Genomic DNA, 21,340 nt, shown 5'->3' on the forward strand with positions numbered 1-21,340 from the left:
ATTTGATTTCTGAAATGGGGAGTTCTCCATTAGATTTTGGAGTGACCTGGTCATTCAATTCCAGACATGGCTTTCTGTCTTCACCCAACCTCAACTAATGGCCCAACCAAGTAACAAGGAAGGCTGTGTGGTCTCTTAACACCTACTGGGCTGTTGACATTGTCATGCAGCCCATTCGCCTTCCTGCATCACCTTTGATTAAAATTAATGGCCCATTCCCAGTGTTGGGTAGCTTATTTCCAATCCATTTGTCAGCCCAAGACAGTGGTTTCATGGCCGATGTTCAGAAACTCTCTTTTAGAACGCTCTTGTGTAAATCTTGAAAGGTCAGCATTTTAAATGTAAATAACCTTTTAATGACAAGACACATATTTAAAGTAGACTTTTAAGTTAAATTTTGTTAAAAGTCAATATCCTTAAGCTATCGAGATTTTGAAGGACTGATGCCAGAATTCAGAACAATCTCCCTGTCTTGAAATATAAAAAAAATTTAAGTTAAATGTTGAAATAATGAAATACAAATTAAAGTAGTATGACTTTAAAAACAAGAAAATTTGGAAAGTGGGTTGTAGATGAACAGAACTGGAAAAATTTCTATCCTCTAACTATACTCAGACCACAACAAGACTATTTAATAAAAAAGACATTTATTAAAATCGACTCCAGTGCCTTGAGCTGATGTTTCAGGTAGCTGATGAACAGTTTTAAAGGCTGGGTTGACATTAAAAAAGATAGATTAATATTTTATTAAAACTATCCTAGCTTGATCAACCTTTGTAGATGCTAAAATCTATTTCAGAAAGAAAAATGATTATGTTTCTGATAACAGTGCAAAACAAAATTTCAAAGGTCACCAAGCAATCCAAATGCACACACTAAAATCCCTTTAAAAGGCAGACGCTGCACTCCTGCTCACTGCACCAAAATTACCAACACAATACCTGCAATTTAAACTGCATGACTGCCTTGATGTGAAAATTAAAAAACCCAAACCCCAAAACCTGAACATAAAATATCAAGTGAGGCTAGGGAATCTTTCCATCTTTCTGTGGAGAACTTCAAAGTACAACTGGCTCACTGTGTGCGTGCACTCTCTCTTACACACGCGCGCCACACGCGCGCACACACACACACACACCCCCCTCCCTTCCATTCTCTCTCTCAGTATGAAGTTGACCCAATAGTAGTCATACCCAAAGAGCAGCATCTAGAAGTCTGTGTCACCACCAGTGATACTAGACTTCTATTTTTTATAGTAAAGAGGTTACCTCAAACACCTGAAATATTATGTACGGGGCATCTTCTCCTTTCTTAAATTTACTTACTAAACTCTCACTGCCTTATCGCCCTGTTTCAACCTTCACAATGCTTCTTTCAATCTGGATTTCCTAAGAAAGGAGGAGGTAACAACTTGGCAACCTTCAGAGGAAATGACAGGATAAGTATAGGAACTAGCATTTATGAACAGGTGGCCCTCTTCACCTGCTCTAGGCCCCAGGAGAAGTTTCTAACACTGATCACCCCACTGGGAGATTTTTAAGGTCAGCCCTGTCCATTTGGCCTGATTTTCTAGCTTTTGCATTATGCTCCTTTCTTGGACCCCAGACCTTGAAACATTTCTTTGGATCATTATCCAAACCATTCGTTAGGGTTTAAAATTTGGTTTATATGTCAAGGCTCCAACTGTGGGATCTTGAGGTGATGTACCTTGGTCACAGCCCACACTAATTCCCTTCTGCCTCATTCTGTGTTAGCTACCTTGTACTGTCATGCATGGGCCTGTCTCACACACTGGGCTGGATGCTGTTGCTCTAACAACAGGCATGTTTCCCTTTCATCTTTAAATATCCTATCCATTGCCTGAGTCTCACCATCAAGATATGCCCTATACACATTTAATACTCAAAAAGAATAACTGAATAAAATACAAGTGTATTTTTAAGAATATTTCTGTCTTTTACAAAGGCCATCTAGACTAACAATAATTTTCTTTCCTAATTTAACTCCCCATGCATCAAAAAGGCACAGTGGCACCAAACTAAACTCAAAGATCAAGGTTTTATTTGATAACTTTCACTGTTATCTTTCATCCTTGGTCCCAACTGTCTGTTCTACATTTTCATCTGAGGTTCATTTCAATTGTAAAGAAAAGGACAATATTCCTTTCCTTAACACTCATGGGAAATGTTCCTATGTTTTTCTTTGATGTTTAGTATTTTAAATAATATTGGACTTATCTGCTCCTTAAAATTTTGGTCACATACCCCCACAAAAACCAATCTATGCCGGGTGCTATTGTTGGGCAGTACTTTGGCTATTTTCCTATTTCTTCTATGGCTATTGATCTATTTATATTTTTATCTCTTCTATAGTCAGTTTTGCAATTTATATTTTCCTTGAAAATCACACATTTCAAATAGGTTCTTATAATACTTTGCAAAATTTGAGCCAAGCAGTTACTTATAATTTTTTGAATTTCCCAAGTGGAAACTAGATGTTTAAGTAATCTGCTGTTTTTTTTAAGAAAAAATGATCAAGATTAAGAAAAAGTAAAAATAGTCAGAAGGTATGCAATTTATTCATGTTATAAGAACACTTATAGCCTCTAATATTTTGAAATAAAAATTATTTAAAGAAAGAATAATATTAGTCAGAAAGAAAAAATAAGTAATTGGTAATAATATGCAATAACATTTTTATTTCCAAAATGGTTGGGGATAAATATGAAATCAATCTCTAAATCCTGAAAACCTATTTTATTCAGTGTATATAGCAGACACAAAGTGAGGGTCTTCTGGTTTTAAGTGAATATACCCAATATATTTCATAACTATTAAGCTCTTTAATGTCATTGTTCAATGTACGTTATCAAAATTAATATAAGAATATTAACACTTAAAAGCAAACTTGTTAGCCTCCAGATTCACAAAATGTAAGTTTTTAGATAATCTGAACTAGTTGAGATTACTCGTCCAACATTCCAATTTATGCACCAGAAAAGTGGCCTAGAAAAGTTAAGTGACCAACCAAGGCCTAGACCTCTCAAATAGTTACAGATACAGAGCAGGAGCCCATGTCAGCCAAGTTCCAGTTTGTTCCAGTAGACTGTACACCACTCTTAATTATGCAGATATTCCAATGTGATTATGTGTAACATTTATGAAATGGGGAAAATTCTTATTTTCTCTTGTAAGATCTTGAAGCACAGGAGAGGTAGATGCCATCTGTCATATATTGTTCAGATCAGGTATCATTTAGACAACACCTGCCTGAAAAGAAGAGGAACTAGATATTCTCTTGCATTCTAGCATTTCAATGGTCTTCTCTCCAATTTAACTTAAAAAAATCAACAACCTGAATCCAAAGATAAAACTGATGTTAATTTTTAAAAACAACCCAGGCCTTCATTTATTTTTAAGTTGTCAGGCCCGTCTTTAGAGGGCATTTTTAAAAAAGGAACTACAGATGCGTAAAGAACATTGTGAAAGTTTAATTTCTCTGGCCTTTGAATCACCCTCTTTTCTAAATACCCAGAATATCCAAAGCAATTAAGTACTAATTACACAATTTCTTTTTTTAAAATAAAGGACTGATTTTGAGTCAGAGAACAAAACACATTTGAAACTAGTTAACATATACTTAAGAATCACGGGGGCATCGGGGCTACTAAGAAAAGGTTTGAGGGGCTTTTTGGCGTTTTTTTAAATTAAAAGCTTTAAATTTAAGGAGGATAGTCATTTTCAGAAAGATGACACAAAATTCCAGTTCACAACATCAGAAAATTAAAAATAACATCCTGCCATGTCTTTTATTTATGAATATATCAAGAGTTTTCTAAACTGCTAGATTAAAATATGCTGTAAGATCTTTCTTACACCTAGTGTGCATCTGTACTAAATTGGGGAAAGGCAAAAAGGACATCTATTAATACAAATTAAAATCACAGTATATATTTTTTAGTCTAGCATTTTACTTTTCTGTGTTATTTTTTCCAAAACACTGTCTCAGTTCAATACTTGGAGCTATAACCTTTGTTGTCTATATTTTAATGTTCCCTAGGAGTAAGCTTCATGGCCTTTTCTACACAATTGAAGAAGTTAGCAAGGTTTCAGTAATAGATGTTATTATGATATGTAAACCATGTGCAAAAGTACACAGAGCAGATATACATTTAATAGGGAGACTGATAGCAAAGATAAATGAAATCTTTAGAGAACCCAAAATTTCATTACAGCCATTAGTTTCAACCTCTTTCCCCAAAGCCTCTTATCAAAGCCACTAATAAGGAATACAACTGACTGCTCTGACCTTGTCCTTTGCTTATGTCTTTAGGGGACAATACCAGTGAAAATTGAAGTGCCCTAAAGATAGGAAACAAATGGGAGGTCAGGAAGCTGGGGCAGTGTAGAGAGGCTAGGTGGGCTAGTCCCTGCCAACTAGTGGCTGTGGGGAGACAAGGACATGAGTATCAACCAAAAAAATAAAATTCTTCTATACTTTATACCAAATCACTTTGGTTAATGCCACAAATCAGCATGGTAGGATAAGAAGATATAGCACAAGACAGGTTGTTGGGAGGACACTAGCTGTGATGCAAGGCCTAAGGCCAGGTTTTCAAATAGAACAAGGGGATTTGACAGTCACTAGAGCCCTTTCCTACTGCAAGATGCTGAGGAATGTCTTAATATTAGCCCTCGTCTGCCCTAGTTCCTCAGCTATAGTGACTGATGTCAGACCCTTTTGCAGGGCCAGCTCCATCTGTCCCTGAGCCCATCTCAATGAAGGGAGGCATATTAGCAGTTCTGAGACATAAAAAGGATCTCCTACCCAGATAAATGCGTATGCACATGCCAAGTGCGTGAGCGTGTGTGCACACACAGGACCAAGGAGGCAATCCAGAATAACAGTAACTGGTTTAACCCCTAATGCCCTTTGGTTATGGGGAATAAAGCCCTAAAGTGTAGTTGATTATCTGTAAGGAGAGTGAGATTTTTGACCAAATTAAAGTACCAGATGGTCCTATATACCATCTTGTCTGGCATCATTACCCCACCCTCACAGTGTGATTCTGGTGGATGGTCAGCAGTGTGATCCCCCCAGTCACCTGGCCATAGGGGTAGACACTTCACCCAGACTAGCTGATCAGAGCTCTTTCTGAAATTTGTTATGGGGCAAAAAAGAATCATCAACTTTCCTCTGGAATTATGAACTCTTGAGGATTAAACAAACTAGCAACTGCCAGCGATCATCCATGTTACCTGAGAATGAAGCCAACATAGAAAAAAGCAGAACACAAGAAGGAGAGAAGCGGAGATATTGATGGTATTGTCTTGTCTTATAGATTCTAGACACAACAGAAGTGAATTTCTCTTGTTTGGACTTTCTAGGTGTATATTTGTGTGTGTGTAATCTAGCTTGATTGAATTTCTGTCACTTACAAACAAAATAGTTCCAATAAATCCGTGCCAGGAAAGCAGATATGAACAGACATGAGTTATCTAACCAGGGAAAAAGTAAGATAGTCTCTTACCATGACAATTTCTTCAGAAAGGGGAAAACAGGACCAAAATTCCCTCCGTCCTGCTCCCAATATCATCAAGTTCTGTTACTCTAAAAACTGCCTCTTATTTTTAAGCTTCTGATAGATAGGAGTTTAATGACTGATTTCCTGTAAAATACCCAACCATCTCAGTTCCCTTCAGCCTACATAATCATACGTTTTATTTCTAGTCTCTTATTCTCTACTGCTGACATCTGCACGTACATACAATCTTAGTATTCTAAATCTCGTCTGCTCCTGCTGCCTATTCCTCACCTGAAGTCATAATCCCCTGTTTGTCACATCATAATCACTTCCCCAGCAGAGCACCGTTGCTTCAGGTGGGGAATAAAGCAGCAGGAGCAGATGAACTCTTAGAAACAAAGATCCTAATTTCTTACAGCAAGGGACATCCCTTGCTAAGCCTATTTGGCTTTACAGATTATACCCTCCTGGGGTCCCACAGAGTAATATGGGAATGCTAGAAAAGCACCCATGTAAAATATGCTGGTTTGTCCAAACACTGGGGAGGTTGGTGAGGCAGGGATAAAGCGAATGCCTCTCAGGTGTCACTCAAAATAACTGTTGGCATCTACTAACAGGGTAACATTTACTGCAAAGAATAAAATATCTCCAGAGCCAGGGATTTTTTGCACCAGAGAAAGGCTGTGGAAGTCATAATGAAAGTCCCTCTGAACTGGGGATAAGCCAACACGTGAAGGATGAATGGTTTACCTTCGGTCTCTAGCATAAGCTCTTTCGTATTTTTTCCAACATTGCAAAGTCTTGTTGTCTTCATACTGTCACTATTTTCCTTTCCTCTCTTACATTTTTTTTTGTCCAAAGCTCTCAAAAACCAAAAACCAAACCAAACCAAAAAGAAAAACCAAAGAGAGGCTATAATACAGCAAAACATGGTCTCACTAATCACCTGAGGGATACAAATGAACACATTTCCACTTTCTATTTTGTTAATATTAGCAATGGAGTGGACCCTCAGCAGAGGGAACAAGAGGATCACAATGCTTATTGGTCAATTTAAAGTTGCAGCAGAGTTCTTTGTGCAGCCAAGCCTAGGAGTGGGCAGCAGGTTCTTCATATCTTCCGAGACTTTAAATGCTGATCAATAAATGTTAATTCTAAATTAATTATGCTTGGAAAGAACTAGTGACATGTGGTAAAACTTATCTTAAATTTTCCAGGAAGGCCCCACGTTTGATTCAATTTAACAAACCTTTTTTTTTTTTTTTATCCCTAATGGTGTCTGCCCATAGCAAGTACTTAAGAGAGTGGGTAGCTTTGTACTAATAGAGCTAAGCTAATGAGCTCAACTAGCCATCCTAGAAGTACATGGTGGCAGGAACGTCCTGGTGAGAGACAGCAGATGAATAAATCAAATTCTATCACCATTTCAAGAAAAAATACCTCATGAGGTAGCAGCATTTTCTTCCTTTGTAAAGGGCAGCTATGGATATTTAGTATAATTTATACTTTTCTTTGAAAGGTTTAATAAAAGTAGTATGACAATAGCCTTAAGCATTTGTTTTCACTATCAAGACAATCATGTAAGCACCTACTAAGTGAAATGTACCAGAAAGAGAACTGCATTTTCACTGTCTCACTGAGAGGGACATGCAACACTGTGCGTGGCTATGAGCATCCAGGGGTACCATCCAATTTGGTAACTTATTTGTGGAATAAATAAATAAATATATGAATGAAAAATAGTTTTTAGTTGGAGAAACTAAAGTCATTTGTTCAACTTTGACCTGTCTTAATACAATATACATATTTGTGGAAGTATAAGTTAGATAAGTTTACAAGACAGGATAAACCTGAATGAGTACCTCCAATGATAATGACTCTTCTTTTTTTCTTTGCTATAAAGACTGGTTAAATCTTGTGCCATAGCAACTGCTCAGAACATGGTTATGAAGCAAAGAAATTTAGGAAAGCATTAGGGTTAGAAAAAGGGTGATTTACTTTTATTTTTCCTTTCTATGGGCAAGAGAAGTCAGATAAAATACATATTTTATAAAACTTCAAATAGAGCACAATGTGTGGAAAATTTAGAAAGGGGTAAAAAATTTCCAGGAACATCAGAATTCTTAAATTAGGAACAGTGAATATATAAACAATAAGAATAACTGTCTTTTGAAAGCAGTTCAGAATAGAGGGAGCGGAGAGGGAGAGAGATGAGAGGGAGAGATATTTTACTTCTGCATATCAAAGAATCAAAATAAACATGTTTGCAATGGCTCTGTAACAAAAGTCAAGGTGTACACATGTAAACAAGACAGAATAAGATCAGATTAGTGGTATATTTATATACCAATATTTTTACATAATTGGCTTTAAAATAATGATCTATCAAAATTTACCTAGCGCAGTATTTTAGATCTAATTAATCATTGTGAAGGGGTACTTATAAGGTAAAAGAACAACTCCATAACAGTATTGCACGCAAGGCTTTGAACTTTCATGTTTTAACCATAAATAAATATATGTTAATTCAGTGCTACATTAAAATACTTAAAATACAGACAATACATTAATAACTTTCTTGTATGCTGATGAGGACACTCTTCAAAACAGCACTGATGATGCCTAAACTTCCTATAAATTTTTATAACTCATTTATTTTTAAAGATCAATTAAGTATCATTGTTGGGTATGCTTCCATAAAATTATTACCTTTAGATCTTATGGTACAGAGGAATAGATGGGAAAGGACCCATCAATTTCAATTTTAAGTCCCCTTTCTGCAATTGCATGCAAGTGGCAATGACTCCCTGACCACATTTCTGCATTGCCTTTGTCAGCCACGGTGAATCCAATCTAACACACTCAGTTCAAGTAAGTGAAGGACCTGGGACTAAGGTTAGCTCCATGGCTGTGCTCTTTCCTCTTTCTCCTAGTTGGGGTCTGCCAGTCCTCAGGAAGGAAGCAGAGAAAAGCCAGGCCAGGCAAAGAAATGGGGCAGAGGGCCTGTCCATAGGCACATGGTGCCAAGGGAGTGAGGCCAAGCGGCTCTGAAAATACGGCTGCTTAGCTGGTGGCTTAAAACAAAAATATAGATTTGGTCATGCCATATTGGCCACTATCTAAGTGATCAATGTGATCAGATATTTCATAATACTATCAGAACTCCACAGTTCTGAAACATCTCTCATATTACATCGTAGGTCATTCATTCCAACTGGTTCTGAGCTACCACATATTTTCTTTTTGATTAGATTTTTAAAGGATATTTCTTCCCAACTTACCCTCTTTCCACAGGCTGAACAATTCAATTTTCCTCATATGAAAGAACTTTCTGCTTCTACATACTAAAATTTAATCTAGTAATTTGAGGGCACTTTCCTGACTTACTAACTTTCTTTAACCCTAACTAGAGAATATTTATGATATTTCCTAGCTTCAAATGAAAACAATCTTATAATGCATTTGACTCCATTCTCTAGCTTATTAATAAAAATATTGAACACTAAGATATAGAAAAGATCCTTTGTAGGACTATATTAAAACATCCCTTCCTTACTTGATAAAAGACTATTCATTTCTCTACATTTGACTCTCCTTGGCCAATTCTTTGTCCACTCTGGGACAAAACTTATGTAATCCAATGTTCTTTGATTTTTTTTTTTTTGTCCTAAAAAACATACTATATAGACTTCAATATCTACATAAAACATCTGTATATTAATAAAATGATTGGTATAGAACCTTAACAAATTACCACACCTAAAATGAAGAAGAGGAATTAATTCATTGTGGAGTGCTTTATGGTTTCCATGATCAGTTATTACATGTACGTTCTTTGAGGCTTAATTTCTAATGCTTAAGAGATGTTGAAAGAAATACTAACCTGTAATACACAAATATATGCATACATGTGGGAATTTTAAAAATCATACTAAATCTATGATGACAATTAACATTTAGCATGAAAATAATAAATGCTTAATATTTTGCTTTCAAACAAAAGTACTACTTGATTCCATATATGAGACAAACATACCTAACATGAATTTTTCTAGCTGTTCTCTTTAATATATAAAACATTTTATAAGACAATATTTCTTTTGTTTCTTTTTCTCATAAGGCCTAGATTATGGTTAATATCTCATGACACCAAAAGTAATACTGCAACAGATATTAAAGCATTTTTTCAGCCACTTATTCTATAAAATATTAATTGCGAGCCTGTGCATGTGCTGTATATATAGGGGATTAGGTAACCGAGTTCCTGCTCAGTTCTAAATCAATAAAAGATAACATGCATACCATCAATCATCATTCACTCTTCCTTCAGTACATAACAACTGCAAGTGGAAGATTTTAAAAATATATATTTAAGCAGTCACAGAAACATAACACAAGCTACAGAGCATGTGAACAATACTTACCTAGGAAGGACAGGTTTTTCTCCAGAAGCAAGTCTCTCAGCAGGACCTCGTGCTCATGACCAATGGCACTGAGAAGTTTTAGTTAAAGAGGGTAACACAGGTAGAATTATACCATCAGGCAAATGCTAATACGAGGTCTATACTTTGAGATGAAATGGAGAATTGAGGTAATTAGACCAACCATTTTCACCGTTAGCCCACATCTCCGAGGAATGAGATTTCTACACACATCCCCTCATTTAAATGATTCAATAGAATTTTCTAATTTTTATATGTATTTGGCCATCAAAGATTTGTAAATGGGTGTACTTTAAACTCCTTTTGAAAAGATGGGGAGTCCTATTTTAAGCACATATTAATCTGTGTTAAAAATTCCTCCATTCAATTTAGCATACATTTACTAAGCACTTACTAAGTACAGCAAATACCAACCAGCCTTTGGCCCTCAAAGACCTTCTAATCTTACAGAGTTCTATAAATCTTCTATGAATTCATACTTGTCACCGAGTCAGCATTTAGCAGCTTCTCTGCTTCACTTCCTTTCTACTGCTGGTGATCTTGTATGACTTGGGCAGCCAAGGAAGTGACTTGTTAAGAATATGTGTAATCTGGAGGAAAGACATCTTAGTAGAAAACTTCGGATTTGGGTATGGGTTCAGAAGCTGTTTCAAGACACTATCTTTCACGTTTGTGCATGTGTACAATTATATATATGTATATGAATAGATACACACATGAACATATAAATTTTTTAAGGGCTTACTATGTGGAAGGCACTGTGTTAAGTGTTTTATGTGTGTTATTTTATTCTCACAATTATTATAATCCTTATTTTATAGATGAGGAAACTGAGGCTTAGAAAGAAACTTGCACAAGGTCATAACAGTTAATGTGTGGCAAAGCAGAGAATGAGAATGAGATCTTTGCAAACCTGTTTATAACTTCCACATAGCTTCTCAAAGAGGATTAAAATTACATAATAATTGATGATAGCTAATCTCTCTTAAATGTCAGATATGAAGGCTTCATGCTAAACACTTTGAGATATTATCTTATTTAATATTCACAATCACAGGGGTAGATACTATCACTAGTCCCATTTTTACAGTTAAGGAAACTAGGGTTCAGGAAGGCTAAGGAACTTGCTGAAGGCCCCTCGTTGGTAAATAATGAAATCAGGAGTGGGACTTAGAAGTCTGGTCTATTTTCCCAGAAGTGTTTTCCTATTCTGGTACTTTAATTTGGTCAAAAGCACTTGGTAATAATTATCTGAATTATTATTTTCATTCTCCATTTCACTGATAATGTCAACCTGGTCACTTCACTCCCTGGCTTACCAAAAACTCTCATTCTGATCATGTACTGTGAGAGTTCAACTTAAATAAAACTTATATATTATTTGTTTAAAAAATTCCTAGGTAATTATCCTGTCCTTTATCCACACATACAGGTGAGTATAGTTTAAATCTTACAATTCAAGAGATGTGGCCATTTATATCCACCAGCAAAACAAGCCCTATGTCATCATGACTGCCTTTTCCTCCTCTTGCCCACCCTCTGCCCCAATGCACGTGGCGCTGCTTATTTAATTTCTACTTGGAAACAAAATAAAGGAAACAAGTTTTTAAATCACAAAATTTCACACATTTTCAGAGTCCACTGAAGACATTTGATGAATAACTCTCAATGGTCTCTCATTACTAGGGGCATCCCACATTTTAGAACTAAATTATTTACTTCTACTCCACATAAATGTGCTCTCATCTTTATTGTTGTAAATTATTTACATCTAAAATGTTGAATCATGAAATTGAGGTTACTGATGGTACAGAAATGAAACCCACAGCATTTGAAGCTTCCTGCATCATTATCTTTCCCTGCTTCACTGTTTATGACTTTGTCTAATAGCTGTGTCCTGGAGTCACACTTTGGAAAGTTGAGGTGGCTATTTTCTCACATTTTCTCTTGGTGAATATGAGCTATGGTAGGAAAGGTGTGGGTAGACATGGCTTTGTAGGAATAAAATATGGTAGACACCAAAAGAAAGAGAAAGCACGTTGACAATGTATACACTGTTTGTTAACTGTGCTTTTTGAGGTGTCTTAATAGTAAATGACCAATTTATTTTATTCTACTTACACAAATGTCTACATGTAATATTTTCATAATGGAGTAAAAAGATGTTTGCACCTATTCTATTTACCAAATATGTGTATTCTTTCTTACAAAATGTTGTAATTTACTGAGAGTAGGCAGTGTAAATATTACCAAATTATCAGAACAACACATAAACAGCATTTTCACTCACACAAAAAACAATAATTTTTATTCAGTATGGAATAAAATAATTCCTGTTGATCAGTCTAGGAAACATCTATGAAATGTATTTACATTATATGAAACTGTTACTACCTTCAATATAAAGATGAAACTAGTATCTCTATAAACTTCCCAGCCTGTTTTATTTTGCATGGTAAAAGGAATCAATAATTTGAAATTTTGGAAAGATATACTTCTTGATTATGCTTTGTTTGATATAAACATATACAGAATGCAAGGTCTAGAAAATAAAGCTTATAAAAACAGTGATTTTACTGGCAATAGACATAATGGAACCACAAAATTATAATCCAGTCAGTAAATATAATTTACAGACATACATCATTATCTTTATCAATAGAAATCATGCACTACCTTAAATTCTACTGGCAATAACACAGCCAAAAAAGGAAAGTGAATGATGGCAAAAATGTAAGGAAAATACTCCAAACAGAATTTATAATGCTCTATAAGCAGAAACACTCTTAGACTTTATCTATAATAATACCTATTATTGATGTATGGCAGTGACCATGGGCAAAACTTGTAAATAACCTCACAAGCCATTTTCTTCGCCAGCAATACAGCAATCTAGTTTCCCGTAAGCATCTCAACTATTACTGAAAAATAGCCTCCTGGCATTTACAAAGCAGTTGACTTCATACTTTAGTCCATGCATATATAATTAGATAGTTATATTTAAAATCAATATGCAATCCTTCAAAAGACATTATGCTTTTAAAACCTTAACTTTAAATTGATTTTTAACTATTTTATGTGCTTTAAAATTAACATGTAATTCAACCCCAGATACTCTGAGACGGTGTTAGTTGTTATATGAATGTGCTAAACTTTTATCAGTGTAGCAACATGAGGTTGGCACTCTTACAATTTCTAACACTATCATTAATTTTATTCTGAAAATAGGATAATTTCACTTTGGTTTAATAAAAAAGCAAGCTTGTGAAATGCTGTGTTTTTATTAATTTAAGTGAGACTGGAGGCATAGACTTGGAGAATAAATACATACAGAGCTATATCTTAGATATTGAATATTCTTGCAAGAAGGCTCTGTTAAAAGATTATTTATCAAAGGTTAACTTTATTTATCAAAGAGTGATTTTTCTTATCAAAAATTTTATTGACTCTAAACCTTTTTGAGACAAGATAGAATGTAAACACATACACCCACACATTTCATTTGAGTAGCAAGAGTTTCCAGCAAAAACCCTCCTGACTGGTAATCACTGAGTCACAACTGGTCACAGTGCTATCCATGCTAGCAAAACCTACACTAGGAAGGGCCTGTTTATATTATTAAGAAGTGTAAGACTCATGGACTCAGAAAATATTTTCATTAAAAAAATCACTAATTATTTAACATTTAAACAGCATTTTTAGCAAAGGACCATCAAAATTCTCACTGTTGCCACAACCCTACTAAATTTATTGATTAATAACGTCCTGCTTCATAAAGTATTCACTGTCCACCCAATCCTGTTTCAAGAAGTAAACATTAACTCTTTAGTTATCTCAATGTCTTTAAGGAAAAATGACTGGGCTTCTGTTTTCACAGCCTTAAATTCAGTCCAGAGGGAAAAATTACCTTGATTTCTCTAAAAATGTTTATTAGGAATCCAAATGACAGCTCAGATGTAATCAGCTTGTAAGCAACAAGAATCTACTGCCCTTTAAAATATGATGGTCTCTGGCGGTAATTTAATCATAGCATCCTTTAACTCTAGGCTCAACATTTAGTAAAGTCAACTGAATTTGGCTCATTTTAAATGGAAATCTGTTATATTTTTTACAAATTTTCATTGGAATTGTTAGATACATTGCAAGACACTATGTTACCTGCCTAATGACTCTGTACCTTTAAATTCATTGAAAACCAAGCAATTTGAAATAAGCACGTGAATGTGCAACTGCTGAACTGACATCTTCCTGTGGTCTATCTGATTTTTCTTAAGCTGTAGAAAAGAATGGTCTGTAGTGACCCTCCAGCTGATTGAATGTAAAATAGAAGAGTATGAAATGTGTTTTGTGAAGCAGAACTTTATGTCAGGTTAAAGCTAGACACATCTCCACTGAGTCTAAGCTCGTCAATTGTGCACCTAAAATTTTATGGGAAAGGATACTGCTTGATGCAGTCCACCAGTGGTCCATAACAGCAGTCATTCACAATGCACTGCAGACAAATAAGAGACAGGGTACAGGGTGGGGTGGCTACAAAAACTATTACAGTAAACACTATACCCTAAAAGCAATAATTACTCTCCTCCCCCACCCCACCCCCACCCCCCAAAAAAGAAAGCTATCAAAAGGCTGTTCAGATTTAATCATAGAAAACAAAAATTGCATGCTTTTTATTCACTATAAAAGCAAGCTATTAAAAAGTGAAATGCTCTTCTCGCAAATATTGCATTGCCATTTATGGTGCACCCTGACCTCAGTGATAGTTTATGATGACAGTAATTAAATGAGGTTTAAAATCCTTTACTCTGCTAGGCAGATAACAGCATTGCCACTGAAAATAGACAGCTGTGATTAATACCTGATAGACCTGATTTGCTAGAACTCCATCTGGAATCTGAGAAGGGTCCCGTAGCATACTATTTATAACAGACTTGGAGGCTGCAGAAGAAAAGAGATGAACTGTTAGCAGATAATCAACCTACTTTTAATGCAACATGAGAAGTGATATATACCTTACATATACACAAAACATGAAAATGAAAACATTACTGATACTAATCCCTTCTTCCTTTTTTTAATCAAAGGGAAGCTTTTAATTAGACTATTTTGTCAAATTTGTAAGCAACATTGCCAGATTTGACGATGACCTAATTTTTCCAAGGTAAATTAACAAGTACAGACCTAAAGCATATGTCTATTTGCAGAAAAGTCAGCTTTGGTAGAGACCACGTAGGGGAAAAAAACCAACAATAAAAAAGGAAAATATTAACCTTTTTCATGTAAGTATTTTATAACTAAGCATATATATAGAGAGAGAGAGCTTAGCAAAAGCAAATCAGATTCAAAGACTTCAATGATGTCAATAAAAATAACTTTCAGCCAAGAAAACATCTCCGAATTCTGAATCTTTGCAAAATAATTCTCAACTGCCATAAAATGTTATGTCCATTTCACAGGTGAAAATAGTAGGGAAAACTGACAATTGAGAGAATCTTAAAATAAGGAAAACATATAGACATATACACAAACACTCACAAAAATTTTCCACCCAAAATATGCCTCATCAACTTGCAAATTAAGCTGAACCCCCAGGGGACTGCTATAGCATTAAAGGAGTCATCTAATGAAGGACATTGTATCAGGTGCCAACCTTTGAAAAGCAAGGTAGGGGACCCTCACCTTGCTGCTCACTAGGCATGTGTCAGCCAACGTAGCCAGAATTCCTCTTAATGCCCAGGGGGAAGGCAGGTCTCTAGACTGAAGCTAAGTCAAGTGTTGGTTAGGAATCAATTTTTTCAAGTCCTCCAATGGAATCATTTCCAAGTATTAGCAAAATGACCCATGGTCTTGTCCACACAAGCACAAACTAAAATGCATATTGGATAATTTATCTAGTTAATAAAATAAACACAGACCTCAGAATCAACTTCTGAGATAATTTTTGATCTTTTTGTTTCTTTTAGATTATGTTCTTCATCAAGTTCAGTACCATAAGAACAGTGACAGATACGACAAACCTTAGTAAACGCTGTGGAAAGAAATAATAAAATTATATCTTATTCACTTAAGCATAGTATTGAGTCCACAAATAAAAAAAGGAAGCACAATTATCTTAATTACTGCCTATTTTTAGTCACATAACTGCATGTTTATAGCAACATTTACGTACTTAATAGTGATTTGTAAACATGTGTTTGCAGTGCATGTGGAGAGGACATATGGAATCCCAAAAAGAGCATCACTCCAGCTATCCTATCCAGCCCTATCTCTATGACTAGCTCTACAACTCGGGCAAGTTACACGTAGCCTCCCAAGTTCAATGTCTTCATCTGCTAAAAGTGACAGCATTATTTGAGCCAACTACCTTAAAGGGTTCTTGTGTGAGTCTCCAGAGAAAACAGCTATGACAGCATTTTGTTAAGTCTAAGTAATAGTAAAAACTAAATCAGACTTAGGCATTTACTTCATATAAACTTAGGTTGGGCAATTATTTCTGAAAGAAACTACCACTGATAAGTGCTACCAATATTGGAAATATGAAACTGCAAATCATCTTATTAAAAAAACAGATTATTGCAGCAAGAATATTAAATAGGTAATAATGTGCCCAGTCAACTCAGTTTTCCAACCTAATTCTAAGGCCTTGCCAGTTGGAGGAGACCAAAGCAGTTGTTCATACATTTGGTCACCTTCTCTGAGGGTACTCTCTCAGGTCTGCCATGCAAGTCACCAGATGGTAATGGCAGACAAATTCTTTTATGTTGCCCATAATGCTAGCAGAGTCTCAAAGAAATGGCATTACCTTTGTACGTATCTGGTCATGGCTAAAATGTTATACTGCTAACTCTCATCCCATGTGAGGAAAAGATAATTAATATATAAATGGTGTGACCAAAAGTATGACCAAAAGTGTGACCAGTGTGACCAAAAATGCTATCCTATGAAAAATTACTAACTTCATACCAAACTATATACAAACTCATTGCTAAAATCATAAAATAAAGGCTCTTTTTAAAAAAGAAAAGGGACAATACTTCAGGACTTAAAAAAAGTAGGTCATTTATTTTGAGGGAAGAAAGGGAAATATTAAAAGAAAACAAAGTGATGACATAATTTTCCTTACAATATAAATTTTAGAACAATGTTCTTATCAGGATTAAGAATCACAGCCAATACACTTTTTTAAAAAAATAGTTTGAATATGTTGAATAGAACACTATTCAAATCAAAGAAAACTTGCCAGAGGAAGTCAGTTGCTTTAAATGGAATAGTAAAAACCATATATTGAGTCCACATTCATTTTAAACTCAACAAGTGTCTTTTCTTGCAACCTGCCATTTTTTAGAGTGGGAGAGAGAGCTTGCAGGGGAAGTCACAGCCTCTGTTGCAGACCGAGGACGTGCCTGCCATCCACACGTAGCTCTTTCCACTCACCCAAGCCAGAGAGTGTAAACCTACTTTTACACACATATTCTGAAGTGTAAGCACTGCCATCTCAAAGGGATGAACAATAACATCAACCGGATAAGTAAAGGCAACTGGACAATCTTGGAATGGGCAGGGATAAGAGGCCCCAAGGAAGCCTGTGACTTTTATGGAAGCTGTTCCGATGCCAGCTCTGGCCAGTGTGCATCCAGCTTTTCTGATCACCTGTGGACAGGAGTCCTGTTCTCCCTAACCTTTGCAGGAGGCATCCATTCTTTTGATTTCATGGTTTACCCCTGCTACTGCTTCAACTGACAGGATTTCTCATTCTACCAAATACGTACACAGCAAGAGTACATAAGTCACTTGGAGCTAGACTCACAAGAATAGGAGAGAACTGGTATCAGTTAAAGCATGCTACAGAAGACAGGCAATAGGCAATGCCTGGAATAAGGCATGATGCCTAAGATTATGATCTTTTCATTGTGAAATATTTCTAACATAAAGAACTCAAGAACTTAATATAATAAACATCGATGCACCAACCATCCTGATTTAACTTCTAAATCTGCAATAAATTTACTTCAAATAGTCTAATATTAATTTGTGTAAACTTTTTTTTTATCAGTCTTGCTAGAGATTGGTTTTACTGGTATTTTCAAGAAACCAAATTTTGGCTTTGTCAATCCTCTCTGTTGCCTCATTTCTTTTAATTTCATTTAATTTATCCTTTCTTATCATTTCCTGCTTTTTACTTTGATTCTGCTATATTATTCTTTTACTAACTTACTAGCTTTATATAATTCATTTTCAATCTTCTGTTTAAAAATATACTTTTCAAGGCTATAATTTTTCCTCTAAATTCTTCTTTAGCTACCTGTCACAGTTTTGTCACTTATTTATAAATATTTTGTAGTTTCCGTTAGTATTTCATCTTTGATCTATAAATTATCTTTGCTATTTCTAATTTTCTAATTGATGCTTATATCAATATGGGGTGTTTGTTTTACTTTCTTTGTGTTTTTATAAGGGATCAATTTTTATAAATGTTTTATTTATCTTTAAAAAATTGAAGTTCCTATTTTTGAGGTACAGAGTTCAGGTATGTCTTGTAGGTAAAGATTTTTTAATTGTATTATCCAAATCTTGTATATCCTTATTAATTTTTTTCTAAACTAGATATGAAGTAATCTAAAGGAGTACTTGGGAGGATGAGAAAAAATAGATAAGACGTAATCATCTACTACTAATGTGGATTTGTCAATTTCCCCTAATAATTTTGCCAATGCTTACTTTCTATATTTGGAGGCTATACTGTTAGGTGCATATACTCCTGTTATTATAATATATATAGACTTCTTGGTAATTATGTCTTTTGGTAATTAAGTCATGACTTTATCTCTAAAAAAGTTTTTGTCTTAAATTTAATGTTATCTAGCAGTAATACTGCTGTGCCACTTTCTTTTTGATAAGATCTGCCTCATATTATCTAGTGCTCCCATTTCTTTACTTTGAACTTTATTGTGTCATGTCTTAGGTGTGATTCCCATAAATATTAATAATACTCATTACTCTGTACCTAAGTGTGGCTATTTTTATTTAGCCTGCTTGTGATTAGCTACATTTCATAAACCTAAGAATATATGCCCTTAATCAATTTGAAAAATTCTGAGTCATATAGTGTTGACTTCTACTCTCCTCTGAAACTCTTCTATTAGACATCTGTTAGAGGATCTTATTCTATCCCCTATGTCTCCTACGCTTATAAAATGTTGAAATTTCTCCTCTCTTCATCCCTGTGTTTTATTATAGGTGCTTTCTGCAGATTCACCCTAGAATTCACTAATTTTTGTTTTAATCTAATTCTTCTCATTTTCTTCTAATCTTTTTGTCTAACATAATAATTCACTCATATAATGAGCTTTTCAATGACTATTATTCCATTTCTAGATTTCACTTTTTTCAAATCAATCTGCTCTTTTTTAACACTATTCGGTTCCTTTATCTAGTCATAGTTTTCCTTTTTATTTATTCAGTTAATGTATATACATAATTTTAAGATTTATTTTGTTTTTATACTTTGTCTTATAGATTTAATTTACAGTGTCTTCATTGCCTCATCTCCAGTCCATGGTATGCTATTTCTCTCTCTCTCTCTCTCTCTCTCTTTTTCTGTCTCTCTTTCTCTACCTGCCTATCGTTCCCATGGTAGTTGGTTTCCTCCATTGGTTTATAAATTTTTACTGGGAGCTTATTTTCAGCAAGAATTGCTTGACCTGTACTGTGGAAGTAACCATGACAGTATAGTTTCATGTTTACTTTTGCAAAGACTACTTTTATTGTTAATATCTTAGTTTGGCTTTTCTGCAGTAAACATGAGTGTAAATTTGGACCCAAACTCACAAATAGTGCTGACCTGTTTCTAATTTCTCTTTCTTCTCCTACTACTCCACAACCCAAGACCATATACAGTAAGCAAGCTTCCTTGCCATTTTCCTAGTCCTGTTTCATGGTTTGAGCTATAAGTGGAGGCTCAATTCCAGGTCCTGGTTGCACATTTCTTCCTCCTGGGAGTTCAAAACTCAAGTCAAGTCCCTCATGTCTGTATCTAAAGCTAACAATCTCTGTTTACCACTCTGGATACACGTTCTTTCTCCATTTCTGACACTCCCCATCACTCACCATCTCCCCATTCCCTGCTCTCACCTGTGGAAAAACTATCCTCCATGAAACTAGTCCTTGGTGTCAAAACGTTTGGGGACCACTGCTCTAACTAGCACACAATCATTGAAGAAATAACTTAAACCAGAGTCATCAAATATAAAGTATTATGTAAGGACAAGAGGAAGATGTTTCCAAAACACAAGTATTCACATGATCGGAATTTTGTCTCAGGCAACTGGCAGCTGTTATACACCATCAACTCTCATCCAACAAACATACATTCAAACAAGTATTTATTAAGCGCCTGGCTAATGTCATAAACACACTTAATTCCTCCCCAACCCCCCAGCCCCCACATCCTCCAAAGCTGGAATGTTTTCTGGCATCTTTCCTTTGGCCAAAACTTCAAAGGCCAGTTCAGTTCTTACCTCTTCCACTAAAGCCTTCCCTCATTTTTCCAACCCACTTGCCTTCCTCTCCCTCATATTGTGGAGTGGAGAGAACTAATATTTTCTACCAATCATTTGGCACTTGATTAAATATTACTTTGTAATCAGATGACAAGAGGCTGATCAGGATGCTAAAATTTTAAACCATGCCACATTTTTTAAAAAAAATCTAAAGGGAAAAGGAATGTTAGCACAGTATAGAGGAAAAAAGATATTATACTTCCTCAATATTGTCTTTAAATATCTGGGAGCTTTTACATGGAACGAGATTTAGGTTCATGGTGTGGTCGCCCCCAAGAAGATAAGAAAGAAATCTCACAAGTTTTTGTTGGCTGTGAAGCTACAAGGTTTCAGATTTCAAGCTCAGCTTTATGTAGCCCTATATTTGGTCTACACAGATGTTTCTTAACCTTTTTTCCCATATGGCCCACCTCAGGAGACTTTTTAGACATTTTTTTCTTAATTGCTCCCCCCATGAAATTTTAATGCCACAGATATGATGTATATATCTGCTTATGCAATATCACTCTCTTTGAGAATGTGGGGTTCACATGGAGGACTGAGAAACTCTTTGCGTCAGGGTATTTGGCAAGCTGCTTAAAAGCAGAAATATTTCTCTGTTATTACTCCAAAGTTGCCCTGCACAAGATAGCTACTCAATAAATTGCTGAATGAATTAATTAATGAACAAACTGTCAAATGAAAGAGAAGCCTACTCAAAATCCAAGCCCTGCCTATATTCCCTACTATTACAGCAATTTTTAGGAAGCCAAATGGATTTGACTTACTTTGAGCTTTTCTCATTACGGATGAGTTTTTTAAAATTGTTTTCAGGA

At 35.2% G+C, this 21,340-nt stretch overlaps 1 protein-coding gene across 7 annotated transcripts in view; it reads right to left on the reverse strand.

Annotated features, from left to right (window-relative positions):
• The window catches only part of CDIN1 (CDAN1 interacting nuclease 1), a 213,076-nt gene that overhangs the window by 105,053 nt on the left and 86,683 nt on the right, over window positions 1-21,340 (reverse strand). For all 7 annotated transcript variants that reach the window (XM_069461911.1, XM_069461927.1, XM_069461919.1 and 4 more), the window contains 3 exons: window positions 14,825-14,904; window positions 14,409-14,458; window positions 9,949-10,016 (listed from right to left, as the gene is read on the reverse strand). In XM_069461911.1, the coding sequence (XP_069318012.1) occupies window positions 9,949-10,016; window positions 14,409-14,458; window positions 14,825-14,904 (198 nt within the window). The remainder of the gene's footprint in view (window positions 1-9,948; window positions 10,017-14,408; window positions 14,459-14,824; window positions 14,905-21,340) is intronic.

The sequence above is a fragment of the Eulemur rufifrons genome, chromosome 2 (assembly GCF_041146395.1).
Source record: "Eulemur rufifrons isolate Redbay chromosome 2, OSU_ERuf_1, whole genome shotgun sequence".
NCBI classification, from domain to species: domain Eukaryota; kingdom Metazoa; phylum Chordata; class Mammalia; order Primates; family Lemuridae; genus Eulemur; species Eulemur rufifrons.